The 12,767-nt window shown below is 41.5% G+C and overlaps 1 protein-coding gene across 2 annotated transcripts in view; it reads left to right on the top strand.

Annotated features, from left to right (window-relative positions):
* Positions 1 to 12,154, top strand: part of LOC139387769 (solute carrier family 12 member 2-like) — a 133,877-nt gene extending 121,723 nt beyond the window's left edge. The window contains exons 24-26 of one of the 2 annotated variants that reach the window (XM_071134007.1): positions 6,202 to 6,337; positions 6,642 to 6,709; positions 7,703 to 12,154. In XM_071134007.1, the coding sequence (XP_070990108.1) occupies positions 6,202 to 6,337; positions 6,642 to 6,709; positions 7,703 to 7,838 (340 nt within the window). In that variant the 3' untranslated portion in view covers positions 7,839 to 12,154. The remainder of the gene's footprint in view (positions 1 to 6,201; positions 6,338 to 6,641; positions 6,710 to 7,702) is intronic. The other variant, XM_071134006.1, reaches the window with a different exon arrangement.
* The last annotated feature ends 613 nt before the right edge of the window (positions 12,155 to 12,767 follow it).

Below are 12,767 nucleotides of genomic sequence, written 5' to 3'. Positions count from 1 at the left end.
TGCACAAAGAACAATAGTGATGCAGTCAATCTTTCCTCAACTTTGATCCAGGAGAGACTGACGCTTTCCCTCCATGTACATCTAAGTGTGATATGTGCTGCTTTGTTCTGGACCAACGGCAATTTACCTAGGTCCTTTTTTTGCCGCACATGACCACACAGCTGGGCAGTAGTCCAGGTGTGACAACTAGGGCCTGTAGGATCTGTCTGGTCGACTGAGATGTCAAGGCGACAGAACAACAACGCCTTATCATGGACAGACCTCTTCCCATTTTAGCAACCAATGAGTCTATATCTTTTAACCATGACAGCTATCGAGAGTTACACCCAGCAGTTTACTCTCCTCAAATTTCCCAATAGCCACATTATTCAATATTAGATCTTAAACTGTGAGGCAGATGAACCTGTAGCCATATTATTTCCACATCATCTGACATGAGATTATCTCTCAGCCTAAAAGGAACATGCCTCTGGACATACAGTGCCTTGTAAAAGTATTTATCCCCCTTTGCATGTTTCATATTTGTTGCATTACAACCTGTAATTTAGATTTTTATTTGGACGTATACAAAATAATCCAAATTGGTGAAGTGAAATGAAAAAAGAAAAAATTCTAAAAAATAAAAAACGGAAAAGTGGTGCGTGCATACAGTGGGGCATTTAGTCAGCCACCAATTGTGCAAGTTCTCCCACTTAAAAAGATGAGAGTGGCCTGTAATTTTCATCATAGGTACACTTCAACTATGACAGACAAAATGAGAAAAAAAATCCTGAAAATCACATTGTAGGATTTTTAATGAATTTATTTGCAAATTACGGTGGAAAATAAGTATCTCAGCCCATAGGTTTTCGATTGGATTGAGGTCCGGCGACTGAGCTGGCCATGGCAGAACATAGATTTTTTTGTCACAGCACCATTTCTGTGTGGATCTTGAGGTATGTTTTGGGTCATTGTCTTGTTGGAAAGTCCACATACGGCCAAGTCCCAGCCTTCTGGCAGAGGCAACCAGATTTGTCATGCCAAAATTGCCTGGTACTTGGTGGAATTCATTATTCCATCAATCTTAACCAGTGCCTCTGGACTTCTGGAATTAAAACAGCCCCAAAACATCACTGACCCACCACCATATTTCACAGTGAGTATGAGGTGCCTCTCCTTGTATGCATCTCTGTTTGGACGCCAAACATGCCGATGCTGTATCTGACCAAAACGTTCAATTTTGGTCTCATCTGACCAGAGCACCTTCTTCCAATCATAATTTAAATGACGTTTGGCAAACTCCAAGCGCTTGTGTCTGTGTCTTGGGGTCATTAAGGGCTTTCTTCTGGCAACCCTTCCAAAGTATTGTTTGTGCATTGCCAGTAATTTTGGAGCCCACTGTATATTCACCTGTTCTGAAAGGCCCCAGAGTCTGCAACACCACTAAGCAAGGGGTACCACCAAGCAAGCGGCACCATGAGGACCAAGGAGCTCTCCAAACAGGTCAGGGACAAAGTTGTGGAGAAGTACAGATCAGTGTTGGGTTATAAAATAATATCCAAAACATTGAACATCCCACAGAGCACCATTAAAACCATTATTAAAAAATGGAAAGAATATGGCTCCACAACAAACCTGCCATGAGAGAGCCGCCCATCAAAATTCACAGACCAGGCATGGAGGGCATTAATCAGAGAGACAACAAAGAGACCAAAGATAACCCTGAAGGAGCTGCAAAGCTCCACAGCGGAGATTGGAGTATCTGTCCATATGACCACTCTTAAGCCGTACACTCCACAGAGCTGGGCTTTATGGAAGAGTGACCAGAAAAAAGCCATTGCTTAAAGAAAAAAATAAGGAAACACGTTTGGTGTTCGCCAAAAGGCATGTGGGAGACACCCCAAACATATGGAAGAAGGTACTGTACTAAATTTGAGCTTTTTGGCCATCAAGGAACCGCTACGTCTGGCACGAACCCAACACCTCACATCACTCCAGAACACCATCCCATGAAGCATGGTGGCAGCATCATGCTGTGGGATGTTTTTCATCGGCAAGGACTTGGGAAACTGGTCAGAATTGAAGGAATGATGGATGGCTCTAAATACAGGGAAATTCTTGAGGGAAACTGGTTTGTCTTTGAGACTGGGACGGAGGTTCACATTGACAATGACCCTAAGCATACTGCTTAAGCAACACTCGAGTAGTTTAAGGGGAAACATTTAAATGTCTTGGAATGGCCTAGTCAAAGCCCAGACCTCAATCCAATTGAGAATCTGTGGTATATGACTTAAAGATTGCTGTACACCAGCGGAACACATTAAACTTGAAGAAGCTGGTGCAGTTTTGCCTTGAAGAATGGGAAAAAGCCCAGTGGCTAGATGTGCCAAGCTTATAGAGACATACCCCAAGAGACTTGCAGCTGTAATTGCTGCAGAAGGTGGCTCTACAAACTATTGACTTTTGGGGGGTGAATAGTTATGCACGCTCAAGTTCTGTTTTATTGTCTTATTTCTTGTTTGTTTCACAATGAATAATATTTTGCATCTTCAAAGTGGTAGGGATGTTGTGTAAATCAAATGATACTAGAAATCTATTTTAATTCCAGGTTGTTAGGCAACAAAATAGGAAAAATGCCAAGGGGGTGAATACTTTCGCAAGCCACCGTACATGGCAATACCTCCTCCGTTTATGTGAATTACAAAAGTATTCAGACCCCTTCACTTTTTCAAAATGTTACGTTACAGCCTTTCTCTAAAAGTGATTAAACGTTGTTTTATCAATCTACATATGATACTCCATAATAACAAAGAAAAAATAAGTTTATTTAAATTTAGCAACCATTGAGTCTTTTTATTTAAGTGTTGAAAATAAAACATTTAAATATCACATTTACATAAGTATTCAGACCCTTTACTCAGTACTTTGTTGAAGCACCTTTGGCAGCAGTTTCAGCCTTGAGTCTACTTGGGTATGTGTTAAGGGAATTTTTATCAATTTTGACTAATTATGTATACATTTCAATCAGGACTGACTAATCAGAATACTATTATATTACTGTATATGTATGAATTTTCTTTATAATCCTAGTACTGAATATAATGTGTGTAAATATAATCAATAATTATAACAATGACTGTCTGTTCCTTGGTAGAAATGAATGAACTTATAGCCAGACTGGTTAGAATGCTGATCTACACAGGCAGACCTTGGCTCTATCCATAAATTATCTTAATAGGGAGAGACGATATGAGAACCATACAGCCTGTACTGGAGCGGAGATGACACGGGCTAGTACTAAAACTAATGACGTCATTTTCAGTTTATAACCTGTGGTAAAATGTATCATGGGCAGTACTCTCGTGAATAAAAGCTGCTGGTTGACTTTAAGACTGGTCTATGTGCATTTTATACAAATAAGAGTCATACAGATTCTTATGAATTGACAGAGTGAGTCATTTTAATTGGGTATTAAAACATAGAGGAATATAATTCCTGTAACAGTATGACGCTACAAGCTTGGCACACCTGTATTTGGGGAGTTTCTTCCATTCTTCTCTGCAGATCCTCTCAAGCTCTGTCAGGTTGGATGTGGAGCGTCGCTTCATCATTATGGGGTATTGTGTGTTTGAGGGAAAACATTTATTTAATCCATTTTACAATAAGTCTAATGTAACAATGTGGAAAAAGTGAAGGGGTCTGAATATTTTCCGAATGCACTGTATATTCTATAACCATGTATAGCTACTATTGCATCAAATGAATTATCTAAGTGTGTTTCAGAGATGGCCAGAATTAATGTTTTCTGATAATACATTTCATGAACCTTGTTTCTCAGGCTACATACTAAACTCAGCAAAAAAAGAAACATCCTCTCACTGTCAACTGTGTTTATTTTCAGCAAACTTATCATGTCTAAATATTTGTATGAACATAAGACTCAACAACTGCGACATAAACTGAACAAGTTCCACAGACATGTGACTAACAGAAATAGAATAATGTGTCCCTGAACAAAGGGGGGGTCAAAATCAAAGTAACCGTCAGTATCTGATGTGGCCACCAGCTGCATTAAATAATGCAGTGCATCTCCTCCTCATGGACTGCACCAGATGTGCCAGCTCTTGCTGTGACATGTTACCCCACTCTTCCACCAAGGCACCTGCAAGTTCCCGGACATTTCTAGGGGGAATGGCCCTAGCCCTCACCCTCCGATCCAACAGGTCCCAGACGTGCAAATGGGATTAAGATCTGGGCTCTTCGCTGGCCATGGCAGAACACTGACATTCCTGTCTTGCAGGAAATCACGCACAGAACGAGCAGTATGGGTGGAGCCATTGTCATGCTGGAGGGTCATGTCAGGATGAGTCTGCAGGAAGGGTACCACATGAAGGAGGAGGATGTCTTCCATATAATGCACAGTGTTGAGATTGCCTGCAATGACAAGCTCATTCCGGTGATGCTGCGACACACCGCCCCAGACCATGAAGGACCCCCCACCTCCAAATCGATCCCGCTCCAGAGCACAGGCCTCAGTGTAACACTCATTCCTTCGACGATAAACTCGAAGCCGACCATCACCCCTGGTGAGACAAAACCACGACTTGTCAGTGAAGATAACTCAGCATATATATATATATATAGTATTTACAAATTCACCACATTTATGATTTTATATGGGAATCAAAAATCTTTCATGAATGTTCACCATATGCTGATGTGCTCAGCACTGTCAACCGACCCCATTATGACATCACCGTCTGTAAGCTGTTAGTGTCTTAACGGCCGTTCCACAGGTGCATGTTCATTCATTGTTTATGGTTCATTGAACAAGCATGGGAAACCCTTTACAATGTTTAAACCCTTTACAATGAAGATCTGTGAAGTTATTTGGATTTATCTTTGAAAGACAGGATCCTGAAAAATTGACTTTTCTTTTTTTGCTGAGTTTATATGTTAATATATTTTTAATCATTTTCTGGTTTGTTTTTAGTGCTATTCTGAAAGGCTGATTTTGAGTTAGACATGTCAGTGACATTTACATTTGGATCAATGGTGGTGAGTGGGCTGCCCACAGTTGGCTTCTTCAATGCAAACAGTGGAATTAAATGATATGCATATGATTATTGCAGACAATACCCTCGGAGGTAACACTTAAAGGAACATAGATTAGATTACATTTACTGCACTTCCGTTTCTCTGGAATATAATATGATTTCCATGTCCTCTGTTGCTTATTATGACAGGGAGGACTGGAGCACTATCAAACCTAGACCATCAGTCTCTTAAGCAGTTTGCTATGTTGGAGATAATCCTGGAACCCCTGCGGTCAGGGTGAATGACTTTTAAAGAGTGTTGGTTGCTCCCACAGCAAGATACATTTGTCAAAAAAGAAGACATTCCTGTCTTTACAGAGTTTCTTCGGGAACTCATTTAGGGCAGCGAGGGAGCTCTAACGTTTCGAACCCCTTCTATAGCACGTCAGGGGGCCAGAGATGACTGCTCTCTTTCCTGTGCAAAGAAGGGTGTTCAAGGGAATGTTGTAGCCCTTCTTCAGTTCCTCAGATTGCCAAAAGCGAATGTCGTTAAATCCAATGTGAGTGACAATAGTGCTAATATTAGATTAGTTGGATAGAACTGTGGGCAGGAGGGCGTCCTTCACATTGCCAGTGTCTCCCACTGGCTGCGGAGTTAAGCTTGCCATCTGTCCAGTGGTTTGGAGCAGGTCAGTACTGCCAGACTCATCGAACCCCTTGGCTGTATGAGGCATTCAGAACTGACATTCTGTGTGCCTGGGCTGCATCCAAGTACTTAGAAAGCACATCTTGTTTTTCCACAGTTGAGGTAGCAGCCGGAGAATCTCTTCACTAAGCTGTTTGATGATGATACATTTGGAACAGACAAAGAAATCATGTTCATTTGAGTTCCACCTTTTCCTCTTGCGTTGATATGATATCAGACCGAGTGTAGACCTCTCTGATGACGGCTGTTGCGTGATGACCTATGCCCTCACATAGCATTTGGGTTGAACTTTGACACCTTCAATAATCATGACAGTGTTGGCTCTTGGGGGGGTGTGACTCAATATTAGGAAGGTGTTCCTAATGTTTGGTACACTCAGTGTATATACTCAAATATACTGGCCTGTTATATATACTGTGCGTGTGTACTAAAGTTTCTAACTAACCATTTACTAACCTTTGATCCCCTATGGTTGTGCAGTGTTACTGCTTTTGAAGAGATGATCGAGCCGTACCGGCTGAAGGAGGACGACATGGAGCAGGATACGGCGGAGGCACAGAAAGCCAGCGAGCCCTGGAGGATAACCGACAACGAGCTGGAGCTCTACAGGGCCAAGGTAAATCTAACCACTCTAGCCATCACCATATTACTTACTCCTATCCAGTTATTTCAGATCTGTGAACATGGAAGTGGTAGGGGCTAGCTGTAGGATGCTAGGAGCCAAACAGAATCAAGCCTATAAAACATTTTGAATTGGGGTCCTCCAGAGTCGGGTATTGTGCCCAATGTCTTTGAGATATATGGGGATGAAATTGCTCCCATATCTGCCTATCCTACAGCAAAGTGTGGCTGCTGCTTTAGATGGTAATCTCGTAACGTGTATCCATTTTAACCTGTGTTTTTGTTTTGGTTCTTCTCAGACTAATCGTCAGATCAGACTGAACGAACTGCTGAAGGAGCACTCAAGCACAGCTAACCTCATTGTCATGCAAGTAGATTTAAGAGCATTTCTTTTTTGTGTGGTGTGTGTGGCACAGAAGTATTGAGGCCTCATGTTTGGGGCCGGCAGGTAGCCTAGCGGGTTAAGAGCTTTGGGCCGGTAAACGAAAGGTCACTGGTTTGAATCCCGAGCCGAATAGGTGAAAAATCTGTCAATGTGCCCTTGAGCAAGGCACTTAACCCACATTGCTCCTGTAAGTTGCTCTGGATAAGAGCATCTGCTAAATGACTAAAATGTCAATTGTAATAACAGCCACTAAGTGAATCAGCTGGGTGCCCAGTAAACTGAGACGCCAGCCATCCTCCACACTCCCTCGCTCTCCTCTGTCACCCTCCTCGTCTCCTTTAGGTCTTCTCTCCATTTCCCTGCCACTTCTTTTATCTTTTCTCTCTGTTGCTCTACCTTTTCTTTCTCAATCCACTCTTCATCTTCTTTTCTCTCTGCTATATTTACCTCTTCCAATTCTCCCCCTCTACATTTTCCTCCCATCGTCCTGCTTCTCATTTATTCTCCCTCTGCTTCCTTACTCATCCTTCCCTCTCTATGCATGGGCGCACACACACAATACTCCACTCGCACTCATTCAGTAGCGCTGTGGGTTAATTGCCCTAGTGTTGTCTCTTTCCACCACTGGCTTGGCTCTGCTTCGGTCCCTGCAGTCCTATCCTATTCACAACACCACAGCACTACTGCTCTCCTTACCTCCACCACTGATACTGAATGGGGCCAGTGGCCAGAGAGCAATAGAAAAACCCATTGTCCTCAGTGTCACTGGTCCTCCATTTTGTGTCTCATTAATGGATGTGTAGAATAGGGTGTTTCAATGCTCTGTTAGTCATACTGCACTTTATTGAAGTATACGTGTGGTATTGAGTTTATTGTGCTGTTGATATACGGGGCGCGAGGGTGAGATTTGAAAGGATCCAAATGGATAGGGCTATTTCTGTCACTCATCACATCACACTCTCTCTCGATCTACAGGAGCATGCCCTTGGCCAGAAAGGGAGCAGTGTCCAGTGCTCTCTACATGTCCTGGCTGGAGACTCTGTCCAAGGATCTGCCTCCCCTCCTCCTGGTGCGCGGAAACCACCAGAGCGTCCTCACCTTCTACTCATAAACACACACATGCTGCCTTTGGGACCTCCCATCCCTACCCCAGCCCTAACTAAGACACGCACACATATTCTTCAATGAAGGTAGAAATAGTAGCAATTGATGATAATATTAATAATGATAAAGTATATGGTGTTGCTGTGGACATCCAGCCTCTTACACTACATGATCAAAAGTATGTGGACACCTGCTCGTCAAACATCTCATTCCAATATCATGGACATTAAAATAGAGTTGGTCCCCCCCCTTTGCTGCTATAACAGCCTCCACTCTTCTGGGAAGACTTTACACTAGATGTTGGAACATTCCTGCGGGGACTTGCTTCCATTCAGCCACGAGCATTAGTGAGGTCGAGCACTGATGTTGGGCGATTAGGCCTGGCTCGCAGTCGGCATTCCAATTCATCCCAAATGTGTTCGATGAGGTTGAGGTCAGAGCTCTTTGCAAGCTAGTCAAGTTCTTCCACTCCGATCTCGACAAACCATTTCTGTATGGACCTCGCTTTGTGTACGGGGGCATTGTCATGCTGAAACAGGAAAGGACCTTCCCCAAACTGTTACCACAAAGTTGGAAGCAGAGAATTTCATTTTATGCTATAGCAATAAGATGTCCCTTCACTGGAACTAAGGGGCCTAGCCCAAACCATGAAACAGCCCCAGACCATTATTCCTCCTCCACCAAACTAACAGTTGGCAGGTAGCGTTCTCCTGGTATCAGCCAAACCCAGATTCGTCCGTCGGACTGCCAGATGGTCACTCCAGTTTCCACTGCTCTAGAGTCTGCTCGGCCATGGAAACCAATTTCATAAAGCTCTTGACGAACAGTTATTGTGCTGACGTTGCTTCCAGAGGCAGTTTGGTACTCGATACTGAGTGTTGCAACTGTGGACATACAATTTTTACGCACTTCAGCACTGTGGCCTACCACTTCGCGGCTGAGCCGTTGTTGCTCCTAGATGTTTCCACTTCACAATAACAGAACTTACAGTTGACGGGCAGATCTAGCAGGGCAGACATTTTACGAACTGAATTGTTGGAAAGATGGCATCCTATGACGGTCCCATGTTGAAAGTCACTGAGCTCTTCAGTAAAGCCATTCTATTGCCAATGATTGTCTATGGAGATTGCTTGGCTGTGCTCAATTGTATACACCTGTCAGCAATAGGTGTGGCTGAAATAGCCAAATCCACTCATTTTAAGGGGGTGTCCACATACTTTTGAATATAATGTATGTGAAAGGGCAGTCAGTCAGTGAAGTCCCCACTACTCTTTTGAAACTGGAGACTGAAGAACACGTGGGAGTTATTTCCTGCACCCCTGGCTAACACATTCAACCTAACGCGAAAAGAAGTGCACAATTTATATTACAAAGTTGATTTCCTCTCTGGCTTGAAAGGGCCTGTTCATGCTTCGCACTATTTTGTTATTACTATTAATATTGTTATTATTATTCCGATTCTTCTTGATGTCATGTTAAGTTATAGATCATTTCATATTTTTTTCAATGCAGCAATAATCGCCCTCTTATATTTCCTTTTCCTGTGTTGGGAGAGAGGCATGTCAAATGCTTTGCAACACTTTTTATTGCCTTATGTATGTGCCTTCCAGTTGAAATCAATAATTAAACTATTAATCGCTCTACCCAGATTGAACGGTATGAAAAATGTATTTTTATTAGGTTTTAAATGTAATCTTTGTTTTTATTGAGGATTTTTATGGTAGTGGATTGATTGTAGGAGGTTAGCAGAGTCTCCACTTGATGGCATCAAAAGCTTTCTCTGGTGTTTATTTTCCTCCTCTTGCTCCATCCCTAAATTATTTCCTGTTTTTTTTAATGGCCTCTGACTTTATTGTCTATCAGTTTGTTTGCCTTCCTTTAAGCTGTGTAAATGAAACAGTTTATAGTGCAGTACCCTCTACTTAATACTAGAGGCAATCTGCTTCAATTCTGAAAGTTGATTGGATGATGTCGAAGAATTGTCTCTTAACAGAAAGCATCCACGGGTCTAGAATTGGTTCTAGGGTTCTTATTTCCACACTGTGTCAGAAAAGACTGCAGTTGGCTAGAATGGGGCTTAGCTTCTGATTAGCTTTGCCATGCTAAAGAGCCAGTTGTCTCACAACAGCTGCTAACACAAACAAGTGTTTCAACCAAAAACAAGTTCTTAGTCCAAGTCTCCTTTGGACTCAAGTAGGTCCCCACATTGAAGTCTGTCACCATATTGGAATCTATCGGCTGAATCCTAACTTCAGATGCTCCAATTTTACTCAAACGTTTTTTTGCGGAATTCGTGTATCGATGTCCATAGGAGACTTGAAAGTGAGTTACTTATGCATATCTCTAATTAGGACACGGCCCCTCGGGTTCCCCACATTGGAGTGACTCTATGAAGGAACTGGTCTAGCCCTTACAACCGCTAATTAGACTTTGCCTTAATGCTAGAAGTAATGATTGTTGTCATTGTCTTTCTCTTATAAGCCGTACTGGCTGTATGATTGAACTAGTGGGTCTAATGCAGATGTAGCTATAGAGGATTATTGCAAAAAGAAGAATGTACTGTCACTCTACTTTATCCAGTATTTTAAAAACAATTCTGTATATGTATGTACCATTTTATTTTGATTGTTTCCATTTCAAGAAAGCCCCCCTTAGTCTGTTACATGGAACAGTCTGGAATTTGTGCTTGCTTTAGGTTCAACCATTGATAGAAAAGTGCTGTTTCGTGTCAGTCTTTTCTCCAGTAGTGGTGGCATTAGCTCATTCTGCCTCAGACAATGGTACCTGGACATACTCTGGTGTAGACTGTTTTTACGTATTCCACTAAACAGTGGACCAGAGTCCTTCATGCCCACATGTCTGACTGTTTGTCTGCTTGCCCTGATGTACATTGGACTAGTAGCCTCAATTCTCCTCTGTTCGTTTATGTTCAATGCAGAAACGACTCTCACTCTGTCTGGTCTGTGAAGATGAGTAGGCACTTTGCTGAGTATCTTTCCGTGGCTGTTCTTTTTGGGTGTTCAAAAGAGGGGAAATTGTTGATAGAAGATATGGATTAGCATGTTTCAAGAGGGCACTGATACATACCTAGGTGAGCTACTGTAATAAGGTATTGGGATAAAATTCATGGTTTATTTGAAGGGTCCCTCAGTTCATTTTTGGACCATTTAGGCTGGCCCATAAACCTACTGTCAGCACACTTTGCCATTATTCCGAGAGAATGAAAGTTGTGGTGCGTACCATGTGGGGCCTTTCTCACAGGGGTGAAATGTCCCAAAGCAAAGGGGCATGTTAACTGTTTCTTTAACTTGTGAATGAGGGTTTTATAATAACTGCCGAAAGCTACTGGATCAAAACAGGGTTATTTGCATTTATAATGTACAGTATTGCCCACGCCTTACCCAACACGCTGTCTATAGGTCATAGCATTTAAGGCCAACCACGTCATTGCCCCTCTCTTCCCTAGTTCTTATCCTTTATGCAATTTCTAAAAAGAAAAATGAATGACTTTTTAGGCAGGAGGTTTGGGTCAGTTGAATGTAAATCTGATAAACACTAAACGGAGAGTTACTTTTATTTTTTACTTCTACAGTGCCGAGTTCAATGTTTTTGCTAAAAGCTACATCCTTTTAGATTTCAGTCCCACATGGAAATCCAAGTGCAGTGTGCTTTGTATTTCAGGCTCAATCAACTATTCCCACCCACACGACTGCATCTCATCGTTCCATGTCCTTTATCTAGAGAATGACTACGCGTTGTGAACGAATATATACACATATAATGTAAATATACTCATGTATAAAATTATTTCTTTGAAATATGTACAAAGCATGTAAAACCTTTTTTTTAAATGGGTGGGGGATTGTAAAAGCTTTTTAGAACCCAGATGGTACAATCTTACTTACCAAATCTGTTCTGTGTATCGGTGAGTAAACCAGTCAACCCTCAGTTACTATACAAAGCAACAATGTTACAAACAAAACACGGGTTACTCTACATTTATATTTAAATATATAAATAACACAATGTGTGGGCGGGGATTTTTGTCATGAGTGTGTTCTTTTTTCCCATCTATGTATAGGTGTGAGGAGAGGAATACTATAACGTCCTCAAAACGTCATTATTTAGCCGAAACCTGACACTACTGTGCTCTGTCCAAGAGACCAAAACATGTTGCCTGTAACTTGTGGCCTAGCCATGTTGAGACGTCGTCCTCCTCTGTATTTGTATTGATATGCTGTACTGTTAACTGTCACAGATATGCTTTTTTTCAAACATTTTAACATACTTTGTACATGTTTATTGCATTAAATCAAATGAAATCAATCATCATTGATGCAATTGGGTATTTTTTTACTTTTGTTTAGGTTCTTTCTTTATCCACCTATAACTAGCATTTTAAACAAGGTAGCACCTTCAGAAGTGCTTGATTTGTACGGTGCCTTCAGAAAATATTCTTCCATATTTTGTGGACTTCTTCCATATTTTGTGTTACAGCCTGAATTAAAAATGTATTTTTCTCCGTCCCTAAAAATGACAGTGAAAACATGTTTTTAGAATTTTTTGCAAATCTATTGAAAATGAAATGTAGAAATATATTTTATTTACATAAGTATTCACACCCCTGAGTCAATACTTTTGTAGAAGCACCTTTGGCAGCGATGACAGCTGTGAATATTTCTGGGTAAGTCTCGAACAGCTTTCCACACCTGGATTGTGCAACAATTGCCTATTATTCTTTTTCAAATTTCTTCAAGCTGTTGATCATTGCTAGACAACCATTTTCAAGTCTTGCCATCGATTTTCAAATAGATTTAAGTAAAAACTGTAACTTGGACATTCAGGAACATTCACTGTCTTCTTGGTAAGAAACTCCAGTGTAGATTTGGCCTTGTGTTTTAGGTTATTGTGCTGCTCATCACCCAGTGTTTGGTGG

The sequence above is a fragment of the Oncorhynchus clarkii genome, chromosome 29 (genome assembly GCF_045791955.1).
Source record: "Oncorhynchus clarkii lewisi isolate Uvic-CL-2024 chromosome 29, UVic_Ocla_1.0, whole genome shotgun sequence".
NCBI classification, from domain to species: domain Eukaryota; kingdom Metazoa; phylum Chordata; class Actinopteri; order Salmoniformes; family Salmonidae; genus Oncorhynchus; species Oncorhynchus clarkii.
The sequence above is the reverse complement of the archived record's forward strand: the minus strand, read 5'-3'. Positions and strand labels throughout refer to the sequence as shown.